This window comes from Cucurbita pepo, chromosome 13, assembly GCF_057944985.1.
Source record: "Cucurbita pepo subsp. pepo isolate OVF chromosome 13, ASM5794498v1, whole genome shotgun sequence".
In the NCBI taxonomy this organism is placed as follows: Eukaryota; Viridiplantae; Streptophyta; class Magnoliopsida; order Cucurbitales; family Cucurbitaceae; genus Cucurbita; species Cucurbita pepo.
Genome location: NC_141810.1, coordinates 2,231,617 through 2,250,181, shown reverse-complemented (window position 1 = coordinate 2,250,181; position 18,565 = coordinate 2,231,617). Strand labels below are relative to the sequence as shown.

Genomic DNA, 18,565 nt, shown 5'->3' with positions numbered 1-18,565 from the left:
TAGCCATTGGTATTCCGCATCTTCGCATAGCATTCAATTTCACAAGATCCATGTCAGAGATAACAGGACAGTCGTCTCACTATTCGTGCAGGTCACTACTTACACACATTAAACTCAATAGAACTTGATCAACCCTTTGTTCTGTCCTAACTATTACCCATTTATTCTTGGAGGGAAGACGAAGAGATAGAGTCGGTGCACTAAACAGTAGAGAATCTCAAACTATTGGTATTCACACATTTAGATTTGGTAGTTTTAACAAATATTCTCACTTACCGTCTAGCCATTGGTATTCCGCATCTTCATGGAGAATTCAATTTCACCGAGTCCATGTCAAAGACAGCAGGACAATCGTTACACCATTCGTGCACGTCACTACTTATGCATCAGACTCAATAGAATTTGATTAACCCTTTTTCCCATCTTAACTATTACCCATTTATTCAAGACGAAGACCGAGTTGGTGTACTAATTACATGATATTACTCATTCGCCCCTCTCCCAAAGAGGATGGAACCTAATTATACAGAAACTGTTTACAGCAGGGAATCTCAAGCAATTCATTAAACTTTTCATCATACTTGCAGAACTGATGCAACAAAAAAAACTCATCAATACACCCAAACCCATATCATCAAACAAGAACTTATGCACCACAAAGCCCACATTCTTGGCTACTCAGTTGTGGATTTGCATTGGATTAGTGGAGTAAAAATGGGTTTTGAGATTGTTGGGTTTGGTGGGATGCTTGACATTTTAGCCATTAGAAGTGGATTCGCACCCTAAAATTGATGTTTTTTTGCTGCTTATTTGGTGAAGATTTTGACTTAACTCATCACCCATATCCACAATCAACATTAATAATTGAAGAACAATGAACTAAAATGGCCAACAAAACAGAATAACAAAACAATTCAAAATTACACCTTCTAACCAACTTATATCATGTACTACCAAAAACATGAAGGAATCGAGAAGAATCCACACTTATTTTTGTCCATTTTGTTTAAATTGACACCTAAAACAGTTGGGAGTTTCATTTTCTTAGAAGACATAAGGATGAACAGAAGGTTTATTGATTACTGTCAATGACATGACAGAAAAATGGCTCAATAAGAAGCTCTGATTCTTCACTACAATGAACATCCTATAGTCTTTTTTTTTTTTTTTGGTGTGGTTACAATTTACCACAATCAAAGGAAGGGCAGCAACATAGAATTACAACAACTATATGAAAATACCACCAAAGTTATTGTTCATGTATCAATTTCAATTATTCAAAGAGGACGTGAATTGATAAAACTGAGATGTGCAGAAAACTAGGGGGGGGAGACTTAACACATTATAACAGCACAGCCTACCAGTGTTCCATTGCAAGGTTACAGTAGAAGAGATGCAGAGCTCAATATAGAAGCTCCTCGAAAACTGGATCGACATTGTGTCCCCATTTCCCGTTGTACAATTCCAACAGCTTTTCAGCTGGTGTCACACCTGTAATAGAGATTAAACCGATTTACGGGCCAAGGAAATTGAGTGCGTATATACTTATAAAAATTGGCATATTGGCATTTGTTCTCACCTGTTCTAGCTACTTCAGTCACCTCATTCAAGAACCCAGACTCCTTGAAACCTCTTCTCTCTAAGCCATCCTGAAGTGTGGGAATTTTGTTTCAGACTCAACAGTAGTGGTGCCAATAATAAGACCAGCACTCATAATAGAAGAGAATAGTTTTGCTAGACATACCTTTGCTATCTTAACAATATCTTGAGCAATGTGCCTCACCAACCCATCACGAAATGGAGTATTGAGACCGGTTTTTGGAACCTAGTTAAAATCTTAGATTAATGAGAATGTTCCTTGCCTGAAAAATAAACTACGAAATACAAGCAAAATATTCATGGACTTCATATCGGCTATGGGCATCTTGAGAAGAACAGAGAATAACAGCCTATTACAAACTTGCATCGGTTAGACAGTAACCATAGGTCCACAATACGTGTCCCCATAATATGTGGATCATGTCCTGTTGTTGAACACACTATATTCATAACAGAAACACACACACACACACACACACACACACTGAAGATCACATAAGGCATAAACAAACACGACAAGACATGCAATTTCGTAATAACTTTTAGGAAGGAAAGAGAGAATTGTGCTAATGTTTGAGCAGAAATTTCAACTCCTCTATGGAAAACCATCGATTTACAAAATCAGAATGAAGGTGGCAGTGTCTGCCCAGCTTCTCACGAGTTGCAATCAGCAATCAAATAGAAAATAATTTCCCCTAAGATCCAATTACCTTATTCCTCAACATCTGTCTTTCTTCGGTTGTCCAGTCAGCTGTTATGTCTAAAATATTTTGCAGGGAATCTTCGTCATATAACAAACCAACCTGACATTTTGAAGATAACATTAGCAACATTCGATTCTATAGGTAGAATAATTGCAGATCAAGTAATAAACATTGATGGAATGACGATGAGTTCAAGAAACACACTAAAAGAAGTTGAAATAAGGAACCGCACACAGACAAAAGAACAACCCCAAATTTATAAGCATCTTACTTAATAAGATACACATTACATCCATGTTTAAGTAGTCTACATAGCCTGATTATATCATGAAGATTACCCAAAATGCTGGCAGAGCACATAATCTCCTCCAAGGGCCTCCATCACTACCTCTCATCTCCAAATATCTCTTCAGTCTGACCTGAGTTGTGAGGGGAAAATAGATACAAGAATTAGGTCACAACAAGCATAATGTTGGAGCAACTTGATTATATAATACCTCTGGAAATATCGTAGTCAAATGATTTTCCCAATCAGTAAGGGTAGGAAACTGTCCAGGAACTGGAGCGAGCTTTCCTGCCATAAAGTCCTGTAGAAAGACAACCCAATAATGTTTCGTTATTAATAACTTAAAAATAAAAATTAAGATGGATGGAAAGGAAGAGATGTAGAAAGCTTTGCAGCACGACTACGAAGGGTAACTGCATACCCTGAAGGACATTCCAGAACAGTCAATATACTTCTTCTTCCGATATACGAAGTACATTGGAACATCAAGAGCATAATCAACATACTTCTCAAATCTGCATTTTGAAAATATCAGGTTTGAATAACCACAACCCCAAAGAAGAAAGCTGAAAATGAAGATTACAAGTAGTTGCAAAGACTAGGGCATCAAGGGACTGCAAAGTAACATGATAAAATAGGAAAGAACCACAATTTCATGAGAAGAATCCTTGAACCCCATAGTAAAAAATGAAGATATTTTTCTAACAGAGCAAGTGGAAGCCTGAAGTGAGGAGCAGAGTTTTCTCTTTCATTTTCTTTTTGAGGAAGAGAAACATTAAACGTTCATTAAGTAGGGAAAAATGCATGAGGTAAGAGAAGATTATACCCTATCACCCAAGGCCAAACGAGATAATAAAAAGAGTCTCTAATTGACATCAAAGGAAAAAGGAACTCGCTATAAAAACCTTAGGCTAGAGATAACAAAGAAAAAGCTACAGAAGACATTAATTCCAAAAATCAAAGCGACGTTCCTCTACTCATAAAAATTTCAAAATTTTCAAACAGTTTTAACTTCAATCAACCAAGCTAGTACTTTGTTGAGATAAGAAACTGAATAAGCTTCATTGAACAGTTGTGATGCCATGAACTACCAATTGGTTTCCCAAATACATTAGTCTCCACTTTCTACTTCAAAAATAGCAATGCAATTTTTTTTTTTTTTATCAGCGACTGTTTGGGACCATTTGCACACATTTCAACATTTATTTGAAGTACTCATATGAAAGGGCTTCAGTAATAGAAATGACAGATTACCCAAAGGAGTCATCAAAAACAAATGGAAGCATGCCAGAGCGGTTATTATCAGTGTCGGTCCAAATCTGGCTGTTCAAATGCAAAAAAAAACAATTCATTGCAAAAGGGACAGAAAAGAGGATTTAAACGAAAAGAAACAAGAGCATGGGTACTGATAGAACCTTCTCATGCTCAAATAACCATTTGGCTTTCCTTCGGTAAATGGTGAATTGGCAAAGAGAGCAGTTGCTATCTGTTCACTTATCCCAGTAGTTAGACACAGTAGATAACGTTTAGAAAGAAAAGAAATGCAAAGACAGGGTTTCTCACAGGTTGTAAAGCAAGACCCACTCGGAACTTTTTGATCATGTCAGCTTCTGAATCAAAATCTAGATTAACCTAAAAGAAGGATCAGACAGGTGCTTGAATAATTGATCTGATTAGAAAAAATAGCTTTTTTGTAATTATGTTTATACCTCACCTGCACAGTGCATGTCCTAAACATCATATCCAGTCCAAGTGAACCAACTTTGGGCATGTAATTCCTCATAATCTCATATCGTCCCTAAGACCAAATTACTATTAATGTAAAACATGTAAGGAACGCAAAACATAGAGAGAGTATTAGTGGAATAGGCATGTAAGGAACCAAGTCCAAAGCAACATATAATAATGGAATGCCAAAGACATATTGAACAGGAATTTTGTTTAATTAAAAACTAGATTTAGTTTACAGTTATACCTTGGGCATTATAGGTATATCCTCCCGTTTCCATTTAGGCTGGAATCCAATTCCTAAAAATCCAATACCCATTTCCTCAGCAACAGCTTTCACCTAGAGAAAATAACTATATAGTAAGATAATTGACAATTAAAAAGCCAATACACACCTCATCTAGATATTTGAAATCAAGACTCTACAATCCTTCTGCATCAATCAAATAATTAAGAGATGAATGCTTGGAACTGCTGAAAAATAAAATGTGGACACAGGCATCAAGAATAAACATAAAATGGCCACAACCCACGCAGGACCGACATACAGCAAGCACAAACCTGGTAAAGATGTGAATTAACTTCAGCACAGGTTTGATGCAAAGTTTCAAGAGGGGCACCACTGAGTTCAAATTGACCACCAGGCTCCAGTGAAATACTTTGCTTTCCCTAGTTTATAGTAATCTCAAGTTATTCAAATGAATTCAAAGGAACAAAATGAAAATTTTCCTCCATAATGATATCACCAGAGCATTTACTAAGGGAAAATAAATATTGATTCACATACACTATTAAACAAGTTACATAAGGTCCATAGAAGCTAAGTTGTTGTTTCCCCTTTGTTTACAGGCAGGGATGCAGTTTACCTGCTGGAGCCCTATGATGTTGTCACCCTCCATTATTTTTTCCCAGTCAAACCTCTCGGCAATCCCATTAAGCAACCCAGCTATTTGGTCATACTTCATGGGACGTAAAGTTCCAACCTCGAAACCAAACTTCTCATGTTCTGTACCAATTCTGCAGGGAACTCAGGATTAAATTATCAAAAGTGGATCCAATGTGATAAAGTTTTCAAATAGCAGTAGAACAAATAAAGAAACAACCAAAAAACACACACACGCCCATACACCCTAATTACAGCAGCTGGCATTTAAAGGTTAAATGCAGGAACCGGATAGAGGGATAATATCTCACTGATGAGCTTAAAAGATACATTGAAAGGGATTACGGATGAAGGAGTACGCCATACACGGAAAGAGAGCAACAAGATATGAATCGGATATGCATCTAACTCTAACTCTAACTCAAACCTTCTGAAACTTAGACCTGAAGGTTTATAGCCAAATGAACATACGATTCATAAAATAAGCAAACAACTACAGTGAGGAAATCGATTCAGTTAGGTTAGCCACTCAAACGACGGTTTTCTGATTTAAATGCGGGGAGGCATATGAAATATTAACCTCCATTTTTCCTTCGGCTTGCATCCAGAAGCTAGATAAGCCACGAGATCCTCTTTTGTCAACGGTTCAGTAGCCACTGTAGCGTCCTCAGTCGGAGGACTCGCAGCAACAATCATCCTGCCTCCGAGCTTCGACGCCATCCTCACTCTGTCTACATGCAAACCATGCGTAATATTACCAGAGCTACACGATAGAGAAGACGAACCAATAGGATTGTCCTTCATCTTCAACGACTCCATATGAGTCGGGAAGTTGAAAGCCATACTTCCTCCTCTGTACCGTACAGTTCCAGCACCAATCCGGTGAATCGAACCAGTGTTTGAAACAAGAGCCATAGCGCGATTCTAAACAATGTGCAACCGCTCAGTTACTATCAATCCCGAAGACAAACCGTAACAAAACAACAAAAACAAATCCATACAACAACAGCTACACAGAAACGATGACAAAAACCGAAAACCAAAAGAAAATTCAACTGCATGACACACACACACACACAATACAAAAATTGATCGAACAGGAAGATGTTTTCGGAATCACATGCGCAAACAATTACCGGAGAAAGAGTATAATTCTTCGGCGTCGAATAGGAATTCGTTTTAAGAGATTTGGAGAGCGAGTGATGGAGGCGAGAGATGCCGAAACAAACCTTTCTATCTCTCTCTCTCTCTCTCTCTCTCTCTCTCTCTCTCGTGTAATGAAATGAAGAAATAGAGAGAGAGAGGGAAATGCTTACAGAAATAGAAGGAGGTGGCCGGATAAAGTGCGGCGCGGTGTACCGTTTTACGCTGCTCCACTTATCTTATCGCGAAGTACCGAAATCTGAACCAGGAGTTTTTCTTCTTCTTTACTTCGCTTCGATTCACTTCCACACAGACTGGCGGAGGCGACGGAGGCGACGGCGGCCGAGGCACTGGACCACTGAAACGGAGGAATTGGACGGTGTGAAGAAGGCGGAGCAGGTGAGGGTGGCAGAAAGACGAGAGGGTTTTGGTTTTCTCTTCCTTTTTATTTACTTCTATGGAAACTTCCGCTTCTGGAATTCTAATTTGATTTTGATTGCATTTTATATATATTCTCTCATCTCTAATTCCCTCTGTATCAATAAACAAACCCTAATAATATTATTATTATTATTATTTTATTTTATTTTTTGAGAAATTGTTGCATCATTGTTTGTTAAAGTTCACTGGGTTGCCTTAAATATTGTTTTCATTTATTACATTTTCTGCTTTATTTTTTAATGCTGATTCGCTGTCCTGTTTTTATTCTTTTTATATATATATATATATATATATCTAAATTATTCTAATTTTATACCATTTTGTTTTTATTTCAATATTTATATTTTACAAATCACGAGTTAATTAATGTCAGTGGTCAAATTCGTGAATGTACTTCATTATTAGATGTTCGGATTTTCACTCTCGCTTGCTACTCAACGGAAAATAATCTCATTAACTTGCTCACCCGAACGGTTTTATTTTCAAGTAAAAATACTTTAAAATTTCAGACGAACATGACAACTAAGAATAAAAATTTGGGTAATTCAGTGAATCTACTTCATTGTAGATGTTCGGGTTTTCACTTTTGTTTGCTGTTGAACTAAAAATAATCTCATTAAGTTGGTCGCCCGAATAATTTTTATTTTTTGGTATATTATGATTCAACGATGTTACAGAACATAATTTATAGTTAAGGTTTCTATCGTGCCACATATGCGTGTGACTAATGAGCTGACAAAAAATGCATATTAAAAACAATTTTTGAAAATTGAAGAATATATTCGAAACAAAGCTAAATCTTAATTTTGAAAGTTGAATATATTAAAAAACACGACTAATTCATTTTAACCTTATATTTAAAAGCACAAAAGTAAAAACCCGAACATCTGACAATTAAAATTAATGTCGATTAATTCGTGAATCAATAATTAAAATTTCTTCTCTAGATTTTTAAAACATGTCTCGGTTGCTTGCACTCTCGGATGTCATACATTTGGTAGCATGATGTGCTAGCGAAAATGCTGGATCCACATTGGGGGTGGATTGTGAGATCTTATATCAGTTTGAGAGGGGAACGAAACATTATTTATAAGAGTGTGGAAACCGTGAGGGTGACAGCGATACGTAACGAATCAAAGTGAACAATATCTGCTAATTGTGTGAACTTTAGTTGTTACAATATACGTATAATTTATATATAAATATAATTTTGTTGTTATTATTCATGAAATTTGAATTTTTCAAACTCGACATTTTAATTAACGGGATTTAATTTTAGTAGCATATTAATATTTATAATTAATTAGTAACAAAAGCTGACGTCACAATACATTTTTATTAAAAAAAAAATAGTATTTTTTATTTTATTTTTTACTTTTGAATTAATAAATATGATATTAAAATTCATGGGTACGAAGCCTTTTTCATCTTTTTCTCTCACTCTTTAATTCTCCAATGATACAAGTGGGAATCAGGTTCGATCATTTTTTTTTTTCATTTATATATATAATTATTTTTTAAATATATTTGACCATTTTTATTAAATAAATGTATTCAATAATTATTTACGAACAAAAATATAACATTTTTATTTATTTATTTACTCCGTAAATAAATATCTACGCACGTTTGTATTTATATAAAAAAATGTGAAAAGTAGCGAGATAAAATTTGAGCGGAGATAGAATAGTAAAATAATCACTATCTCGAGTCCCATTTAATTAATATTTTTTTTTTGTCGGAAGATTTAGTATTTATTTTATTCAATATATTAAAAATAAATGATTATTTTATTTTGAATTTATTAATGTATAATGAACAATAATTTTAAATTAGATACGCAAAAAAAAAAAATAAATGTAATTATATTAAAATAATATACAAAGTATTTTTTACTTTTAATTTAATAAAAATTGACTCTATTAATCATGTAATTTCTTTTTGTTCTTATAATTACCCATTAAATTAATGAAAATTAGCAAAATTAAAAACTTGAAAAAAAATAATAAAATATTACATTGCTTTTGTTTTTTATATATATTTAATGAATTTGCTAATTTAAATTATAATTTTTCAGCTTTAAAATATTGAAAATGACCTGTGAGTATTAAGCAAACATATAAATTATATTAGTTGTCATCATTGCTTGCTTTTAATATTATTTTCGTTTTTAAACTTTAGTCTTTATTAATGCTGTTATGTTCCATTTAATTAATAGTAATGATTAAAAACTTTAATTTTTTTTATTACACCGTATTAATTAATTGATTAAAATATTATAACATCAATCAAATTAAAAATAAATAAATAAAATTCTCAACTGACCAAGTTCGTCTACGACATACTATAGTTCAACTATGCAATGGTCGATTTTGATATAGTAAATTAAGTATGGTGTACATTCAACCCGGAAACCCGACAATTCGGACCAATCAAACCCGAACTATAAGGGTTGGGTTTATTTTTCTAAACCCGAACGAAATTGGTTCGGTTTTGGGTTTATGGGCAAAACCTTCGAGTTGATCCGAGTCAAATAAAAATATATGAAGAATTTTTTCATATTTTATTTTAAACTCTTTCTTATGTTTGTATTATTTTATTTTATTATTGTTAATTTTATTGTTTTTTAGTTTCTTTTAAATATATACATTTTGTTTAATTTTTTTATATTATTGTTTTTGTTTTTATTTTTTAATGTCTTTCCTTTGTTTATATTATTTTATTATTTTTAATTTTATTGTTTTTTAGTCTCTTTTATATATATACATTTTAAAGTCTTTCTTTTGTTTGTATTATTTTATTATTTTTAATTTTATTGTTTTTGAGTTCTTTTATATATATACCTTTTGTTTAATTTTTTTTATTATTATTTTGTTATTTTATTATTTTTAAATTCTTTGTTTAGTTTCTTTTATATATATATTTTTAAAAATACCTTAATATTTCCTACAATTTTTAATTTCTTTGTTTATAAATAAAATTCAAAAAAAGTTTTTACAAACCCAAATCAGATAGAGGGTTGGGTAAAAAAAAATCCCCCAACTCGGACCATGTACACCCCTAAAATTAAGTATTTTATGGTATTATTTGCAGGGTTCATTTTCTCGAGCAAATAAACGCGTGGACGATCATATAGCATAATTTAATCATTTGTGTTCACCGTTACAGACGCTAAATGTTGAAAATAAAGGGTAGTTGTCTCTATTTGTAGTCTCTAGACTCACATTGGTTGACTTGTGAAACTTTCGGGATTTTTTGGGCTTGACCCAATTCTTTTCAATGGGCTTAGGTTTTTCAAATTTGACCCAATACCTTTTCAACGACTAAATTACCTTCAAGTTCAATCATATGACGTAATTTAATTGAACTAGTAACATTATTTGATTTTTCTATTTTTTATATGTATTCTAATTCGAGTAGTCATATATTATATTATTTTGTGATTAATTTAAATAAATGATGTGAAAGTCTTGTTATTTCTCATTGTATTAAAAAATATAAATCTTATATGGTCTTTAATTTTATATTGATGATAGGGGCTCGAATGTAAATTTTTTAACGCAAAGGATCAAATTGAAAACAGTGAAATAGTAGGGACTGATTTGAAAAAAAAAAAAATTAAAGCTATAGGGGTTAAAATAGTAATTTCATGTCATTTGTTTTTTTTTTTTCACGGCGGCAGGGTGTAGGGAGTACGAGAGAAAGCCTGGCGAGTTTACTTCTCACCGGGTCCAAATCCTATAAAAGCCCTTTCTCGGCTAACGCTAATGCTTCCCCGCGAAAACCAAATTCCATTTTCTCTCAATTGGAGGGACGAAAATTCCAGACACAACAGAGATTCGAAGACCGATACTCAGCCATTGAGACGATACCGTCGCCCATTTCACGATGGGGAACCGAAGATTTGCGCAGGTTTCCACTAGCGATGAGGAAGACGAAGTACCAGTTACGAAGCAGCAACCTTCCAATTCAGACGACAACTTGTCAATTCGTAGGAAGAGGAAGAAGATGAAGCTTCTAGAGGAGGAGGAGGAGGAGGAGGAGGAGGTGGAAGGGGACGAGAGGCATCGCAGGAGTAGAAGAAGTAGTAACAAGGGAGAGAAGGAGGTGGAAGCGTCGAAACGACAGCAGGCGGAAGATGAAAATGAGGATGATCAGTCGCAAGAGGATGCGAAGCCGATTGGGGATGCTGTTAGGGTTTCTGGGAAAGGGAGGGGACGGAAGAGCCACTACAACGCGTTTGAATATGATGGGAACAAATATGATCTTGTGAGTTACTTTGTGTTATTGGTTGGTTGAATTTTGGTGTTGCAATAGTTTTGAGAACTCTACTTAGTTTGTGGTTTTTTAAAAATGTTTAGTAAACCATTTAGTATTTGAAGTCGTATGACTTGAGACAAATGCGAGAATGAAGCCGTCAAATGTGGAGACCTGTAGTCGGTGGTAGCTAGGGCTTGCGGTGTAACCCTAATTCGATGGCATCGTGCTCTGAATTTGTTGTCTCAAGTAATAGTATCGTGTGCATTTTTTCTGTGATCATAGAATACTTTGTAGTTTTGTTCACGTCCACGACATGAAACGTTTAAAAAGATGGTAGTATCTCCTTTTGTGCTTCATTAGTCGGCACCATGTGGCCTTTGGTTCATACCTTTTCTCGTTGAATTCTAGATATTGTGCCAAAGTGTAACGAGAAGCTTCTCGTTATAATTGTCCACCAGTGAAGACGAACTTCAGCCACTCCACCTTCATCACTGGTTGTTCTTATTAATTTTCCTTCTAATTGTTGGCAGGAGGATCCGGTACTTCTAGTTCCTGAGGACAAGGATCAAAAACCTTATGTGGCAATTATTAAGGTAACGTATGTCCCGGAATTTTGCGATTTACACTTATGTTCTGCACGTTGCTAGGTGATCTACAATGCTTTTATTTGAACCAAGTGGTGTTTCTTTTGGCAGTTTCAGGGTGTCAAAATTCTGAGTTCAATATTCATATTTTCGTGAAGTGGTTCTTTGTGTTTGTGGAAGTGCATTAGAATGTTTTTTTTAATGGATGAAACAAATGGAGCGAGCTCCCTTTTTATTTTTTATGAACTGCTTGAGTGGGTGCCTGTGCCTATCCCATCTGCGTATGAGGATGTGTATCCAAATGGGGTGTTCACTAAACAAATTCAAAAGGCAATAGATGATGAAATTGATTTTAGTGGCTTAATCTTTTGCCATCCTCTCTTTGTAGGAAACATTTATGTAATTATGCATAGATGATGAAATTGATTTTAGTGGCTTAATCTTTTGCCATCCTCTCTTTGTAGGAAACATTTATGTAATTATGCATAGATGATGAAATTGATTTTAGTGGCTTAATCTTTTGCCATCCTCTCTTTGTAGGAAACATTTATGTAATTATGTCAACTCAAGTGATTGGACGTATGCGATTTGATCCGTTTATACATTCTTCATTTAGTTGATCACTTCTTGTGCTGGGAAATTATCTTATCATTTTTTTATGAATACATTTCTTGTGAGTTTTATTAAGGATGCATTTCTCTTTTGTGTGGTTGATTGACATGTAAGGAAATGCTCATGATCAACTGTCATAGATTGACTTGATAGTTAAAGGAGCAACTTGGAAATGTAAATGCCTATGATGATATAGATTCAAACTATAGTGACCATTTATGTTAAATATTCTATGATTTTTTCAACTCTGGAAGTTGTAGGATTAGGTGGTGCCAACTTGAGCATATCATTGGTTAAGGCATATATCTTGGATCAAGAGGAGCAAGGCTCAAATCATCACCCTACATTTGAACCCAAAAAAAGTTGTAAGGTTGGGTGGTTAGGTTATCCCATGGGATTAATTGAGGTATTCGATAGTTGGATTGGAAACATAAGGTTATTAAAATAAAAGATGGCTACATCCTAGGGTGATTTTTGGACTCAATCTAAACTGGTACTACCTTTCGGTTAGCCTGCCCCATTCCTTCCTGTGGGGCCATTGAAGACTGAGTATGCAGCAGTTACCTGATGATATTTGGATTCTTTGGGCTATATTCTAAACCCTAACCTTCCATCTAGAAGAAACTTGAAGTTTGCAGGAACATTGGGTTCTCACTAAATGGTTTCCGTTTCTAACTTGATATTTTGTTTAGCTTGTTCTTATATGGATGTTCTTGTTTTTATATATATGCACATACTTGTAATCTGCAGAGGAAGTTAGCTAGCCACTCTCTTGTCCCTGAACAGTGGAACTTGGTCCTATTGCTAGGATATTACTCGGAACAAAGATGGCATGATGGTCACTGGGCAGTGGTTTTACCGTCCTGAAGAAGCTGAAAAAAAGGGTGGTGGAAGTTGGCAATCACATGATACTCGAGAGCTGTTTTATAGTTTCCACCGAGATCAGGTTCCTGCAGAATCTGTAATGCACAAATGTGTTGTGCATTTTGTTCCATTGCATAAGCAACTTCCAATTCGTAAGCAACATCCTGGATTTATTGTGCGAAAAGTGTACGACACAGTTGAAAAAAAACTTTGGAAACTAACTGATAAGGATTACGAAGACTCTAAGCAGCAGGAAATTGATGAACTTGTCAAGAAGACTATGTCACGGTTGGGAGATCTCCCTGATATTGAGCCTGAAGATGCCACACCTGATCTGGAAGATCAGTTGAAAACTAAAAGAAGTCTCAAAAGAAAAAACATTTCTCCTCTTGATGTTACAAGAGATGAATCAGAGGCAACCAGATCTGACCACAGCTTAAAAGCTGAAACTCCAGGAAGCTGTCCAACTAATCGATCAGAGTACTACTCCATATTGGAAATACACGATGTTCTAACAGGTGAGACACATCGAGATAGATGGTTGGAAAAACTTTTGGAGGGGGTTCAGTACATATGTCACTCTCCTGAGAACACACGTGAGGATGATACAGGAAAAACTGCTGCTAATGGTGTCAACCATGAAAATAAGAATCCAGAATCGTCGAGGACAGCAGAGAACAATGATAAAGTATGTAGCCAGTAAGAATGAATGTAAAAATATGGAGATGTGCAGATTAGCTTTACTGTTATTTGGTATCTTTTGTAACCCATAAACACGTTATTCTTTTTTGTGGTTTTGCAGAGCTGTAAGTCTTTTCTCTGGCCAGATGCAGCCGTTCCGGCAATAACTGGTCTTGAGAAGGTGTCGAATGATGCTCTGTCTGCCGATTTTCAGAAGTATAACCAAAAAATGCGGCAATTGGTGTTCAATCTCAAGGTTTGAAAGCTCTTTGATCTATTGTGTTAGTGCATACTTGATCAACTATCATACTGGCTTCAAGGTAGGGGGATGCTTATTGTTGACTGAAAGCTCTTGATTCTTGAAAACGAACAACAAGGATTCCTGTATGCACATTGCATGGCATATCTGATGCCATCTTTTAAGAACCTTCGCTCATATGAATCTGTTACATCTGAGCTTTTTTTCTTTATATATTCATCTCAATAAGAAAGAAATATGCGGAGGGTCAAGGTCAAGTTGAAAACAAAAAAGGATAACCTACTGAATATGAACTTCGTTAGATGCATTCCTTGAATAGGAGTGTTCAACACATGATGTTCTCTGCATCAAGAACTTAGTCACATGTGCAGTAATCATTTATAACCTTGTTTACTCCATCATTGATTATTTCTTTCTCTTGGCAGAATAATCGTTTACTAGCTCAACGGCTGTTAAATGGAGAGTTGGAACCGTTAAAAATCCTTAATATGTCACCCAATGAGCTTAAGGTAATACAATGATACCTAACTTTCCTTTTGTTTTAATTTTAACGCCTAGAATCATGTCAACTGGTACAACTCATGACATGTAACATATCTGTTAGCTCAATTGATGAGCTAGATTGCTGTATCTTTTTGTGTCTACCTCTGGTGGTTTTGTTGGAATGGAATTCAAATATCATATGGAGCATAGAAATGGATAATAAAGCAAGTAATCGCTGATACTTCATTTTCTTTATGGAAATTATATTCTCTTTTCAATTTTATGTGATATATATTATTTGGGTTGTTAAAACGTGCTGTTTGTTTCCATTATGAACTTTCTGGATAAATGTCTTCTGCTTGTGTTAAGTTCAAGATCTACACTTCGATTTTGTTAGAACTTGGGAGAAGTCTCCACTTCCATTCATGATTTTTAAAACGACTTTAAGCTGTTGGGAGTCTCTAAGTTCTGTCTCATTATAGGTATAGCAATTCTTGATGAAGTATAAAGAAAGCTGGTTTTCTTGTTGTCCGTCTGTTGTCATATTCACAAGATTAGACTAATGGGGTGCTTGAAACCAGAGGCAAAACGAGCTTGAAGTAACTTCAATTTTTTTTTTTTTTTTTTTTTTTTTTTTTTTTTTTTTTGTGGGGGGGGGGGGGGGGGGGGGGGTGTTGGGAATTGCATAACCTCCAGTGAACTATCATGAAAGCTTATGTCCAGATGTTGGATGAGACGTTGTTTCATCTACTCTTTAAGGACAAGAGAGGAACCCTGTGGTATGCAACCTCTTTGCTAACTTGTGGAACATTTGGTAAGAAAGAAAAAGAAGAGTATTTAGAGAGGTCGAGAGTCCTTGGAGAGGGGTGAGCTCTATGGCTAGGTTCAATATCTGCCTTGGGTGTCCGTGATTAAGGAGTTTTATGACTATCTTTTGTGTCTTATCAACAATTTGAATTCTTTTTCTTTCATTGTTCTTGATGACAGTATGATTTCTCATTAAAAGAAATTTCTATTTAAGAGTTGTAAAATTGTGAGAGAGAATCCATAGGAGAAGAATTTGAGGGAGAAATATGTGGGTACAGAAAGAGAACTGATGAGCACCTCCTTAAATAAAGAACAAAAACATAACATTTGTGCATAGATTGTGGCTTCCAAGTTCAAAATTTTATACAGCCCAGGATGCCCTGTCCATTCTCTATCATTTTCATGGCTATCATCGTAGATGCTATTCCGACTACAGTTTTATAATTTGAAATTTTTATTTGCCTCGATCTCAACTCTTTAGAAACATATGTACGTGTTGATTTGCCTATGTGCATGAGCTGCATAACTCTTTCTACTCTTTAGTATGTGTGGACGCACATATATTTTCAAACCAAGAAAGTAGAAGTTACTGTAATTGTTCATTACAGGAAGGACTGACTGCTGAGGAGACAGCTGCAAATAAAGAGCCTGATGAATCTGAGCGTATGCAGGTCAGCTTCTTTCCTCCATTTCTCCCTTCTCATTTCATTAACCATTTTGTTTGCACTTAGTAAATGACTATATAAGGTGAAACAGATGACAGATGCTCGGTGTTCAAGATGCACAGAATGTAAAGTGGGTGTCAGGGAAATCATCCAAACAGGACATGGAGAACGATATAAGGTCCTATTCTTTTTTTGTTGAATTTTCCTCTGCCTTAGACTGGACGAAATCAACCTGACATATGGCATTATCTTTGCATGCATCGCCTTTTGAGAACTAGTGCTTTTATCTAGCTGAAGTATATACTTATGTGTTATAACGGCCCAAGCCCACCGCTAGCAGATATTGTCCTCTTTGGGCTTTCCTTTTCGAGATTCTCCTCAAGGTTTTTAAAACGTGTCTGCTAGGTAGAGGTTTCCACACCCTTATAAAGAATGTTTTGTTCTCCTCCCAATCGATGTGGGATCTCACAATCCACCCCTCTTTGAGGCCTAGTGTCCTTGCTGGCATTCATTCCTTTCTCCAATCGATGTGGGACCTCCCAATCCACCTCCTTTGGGGCCCAGCGTCCTTGTTGGCACGCTGTCTTGAGTCCACCCATGTTTGGGGCTTTGCCTCCTCGCTGGCACATCGCCCGGTGTCTGGCTTTGATGCCAATTTGTAACGGCTCAAGCCCACTGCTAGCAGATATTGTCCTCTTTGAGCTTTCTCTTTTGGGCTTTCCTTCAAGGTTTTCAATATGCGTCTGTAGGGAGAAGTTTTCACACCCTTATAAAGAATGTTTGTTTTCTCCCCAACCGACGTGGGATCTCACATGTATATTGTGTGTTCTTTTAAATTAATTTTTTCAATTCAATGAATATGGGATGGTAGGGAGGAGGTATAAATGCTTTAACCACTTATGCTCAGTGAGACAACTGCGGTGGTACGGATGGTACCAGTATAAGATCTATATCATTACATATTGTTCTCCAATAAGTTATGATTTTGTAGTTTGGTTTGATAAAATGAAATAGCTGGAGAACACTAGAGGTAGCCACAATATGTGGTAGTGCTAACATGTCCTGGTTTTTCAATGCCAGTTGGAGTGCATTGCCTGTGGTCATTCTTGGTATGCCTCTAGGGATGAACTATCCATGCTGACAATAGACGCAGCGACAAATTCTACAAAGGGTGTTGGAACTGCACCATGGGCAACTGCCAAATTCGAAGATGTGGAGAAGAGTCTACTCAGTCCTCACGAACCCGAAAAAGCTGCGGAGGACCTCTTCAAAAAGACGACTGAAGCGTACATGCCTGTATTGGATAGCCAGAAATCTAGCAAGTCTAAAAAGGAAGACAACGTAGAAACTACTAAAAATGTCCAGTAAGGAATGAGCTGACCTTGTTTACACTTAGGATCGGTGTCAGTGTACAGTTAGGCAGGTTACCATATGTATCTAAACTTTCCACCGCCCTCTTATCGTCTCGAGCTGTCGTGAAGTAGTTAGCTAGGTTTACAGTTCAAATAAATTATTACCGAAACCCGAGCTTTGCTTAGATTCCATATTTATACAATCTTCTGCATACTCAGTGTTGGTTTTGGGATTGATTCCTAAATGGTGGCTAGCTTGGCCGGAGCTTTCCTTGCGCGACATTAAATTGTTTAGATTGCTGCTTCCAACTGGTTCCTCTAATAGTAGGCTTCAAAATATATAGCCTACTTGCTACGTGAGCCTTCTTTATTGTTTATTATTCAACTTTATGAAGTTGCTCATCAATGGCGGTTAATATCTCTCAAATCGTGCTCTTTTAGTGTTCCCCAACATTTCTAAGTTGCCCATCAAAAGCAAGCAGCCATTATTGTTTAGGTTTTTGCCGACAACTATTTAATTTTTAGTTTTTGTATGCTATATATATATATTTTGAGATATTAATCAACAAGACATGTTTCTATTTATCAATAAAATCTTGAATATTTATCAATAAAATCTTCCATTTCGTTCAAGTGGGTTTGTGTTACTGTGTAGAATGCATTCGACTGTGAGTTATCTACCGTCTTTTAGTACTGAAATGGGTTCCTGCCGAAGAATGGTCCATAACTTCTATTCAAGCAGTTTATGTACCTGCGGACGATTTAACCGATCTTTCTCCTACCACCACATTTGCACATTTGGATGCTAGCATTGTACTATCAAGAGGATCAAGATCTTTTAGATTCAACATCAACTATGCTACAACCTCGAATTGTTGGTGAAAAACATTAGGAAGCTGCACAAAGAGTTAAACAAACCTTACAAGGCTACAAAAAATTGTAGGACATTATAACTATCCTTGGGTGACGAATTATCAGAAGAGAATCTTAATTGTAGCACGAGCATGAAAAATTGAACGTTTCTTATCGCAACTTTGTTTCGTAGCAGAAGTATTTAAGGGTTCTCCAGGGAAAGGTCTTCCGGAACAAGCCATTTAAAAAAATATTGCTTAAATTCTGAAAAAACATTTATAAAAAATCATAAAATCAAAGCAATCAATAAAGGTAAGTCGCAAGCTTATTATTTTAAAAAAAAAAAAAAAAAACTATTTTTA

At 35.6% G+C, this 18,565-nt stretch overlaps 2 protein-coding genes across 3 annotated transcripts; one reads left to right on the top strand and one right to left on the bottom strand.

Annotated features, from left to right (window-relative positions):
* Nucleotides 1-1,060: 1,060 nt before the first annotated feature.
* On the bottom strand, nt 1,061-6,835 carry LOC111808171 (glutamate--cysteine ligase, chloroplastic). Of its 2 annotated transcripts, none has more exons than XM_087116974.1 (16): nt 6,517-6,835; nt 5,781-6,124; nt 5,184-5,334; nt 4,879-4,986; nt 4,565-4,657; nt 4,304-4,387; nt 4,153-4,221; nt 4,005-4,075; nt 3,844-3,912; nt 3,011-3,104; nt 2,801-2,890; nt 2,642-2,722; nt 2,310-2,402; nt 1,745-1,825; nt 1,580-1,649; nt 1,061-1,491 (listed from the first exon to the last, which is right to left on the bottom strand). In XM_087116974.1, the coding sequence occupies exons 2-16, from the start codon at nt 6,113-6,115 to the stop codon at nt 1,403-1,405; spliced, it is 1,578 nt and encodes a 525-aa protein (XP_086973100.1). In that variant the 5' UTR covers nt 6,116-6,124; nt 6,517-6,835; the 3' UTR covers nt 1,061-1,402. The 2 variants fall into 2 exon arrangements, with proteins under 2 accessions (XP_086973100.1, XP_086973101.1); XM_087116975.1 differs by lacking the exon at nt 6,517-6,835 and adding an exon at nt 6,337-6,495.
* Nucleotides 6,836-10,541: 3,706 nt separating this feature from the next.
* Nucleotides 10,542-17,579, top strand: LOC111808170 (ASI1-immunoprecipitated protein 3). The gene is made up of 8 exons (XM_023693997.2): nt 10,542-11,053; nt 11,575-11,637; nt 13,049-13,792; nt 13,907-14,041; nt 14,470-14,553; nt 15,943-16,005; nt 16,091-16,177; nt 17,080-17,579. Exons 1-8 carry the CDS (start codon nt 10,673-10,675, stop codon nt 17,365-17,367), a joined length of 1,845 nt encoding a protein of 614 aa, XP_023549765.2. The 5' UTR covers nt 10,542-10,672; the 3' UTR covers nt 17,368-17,579.
* Nucleotides 17,580-18,565: the final 986 nt, after the last annotated feature.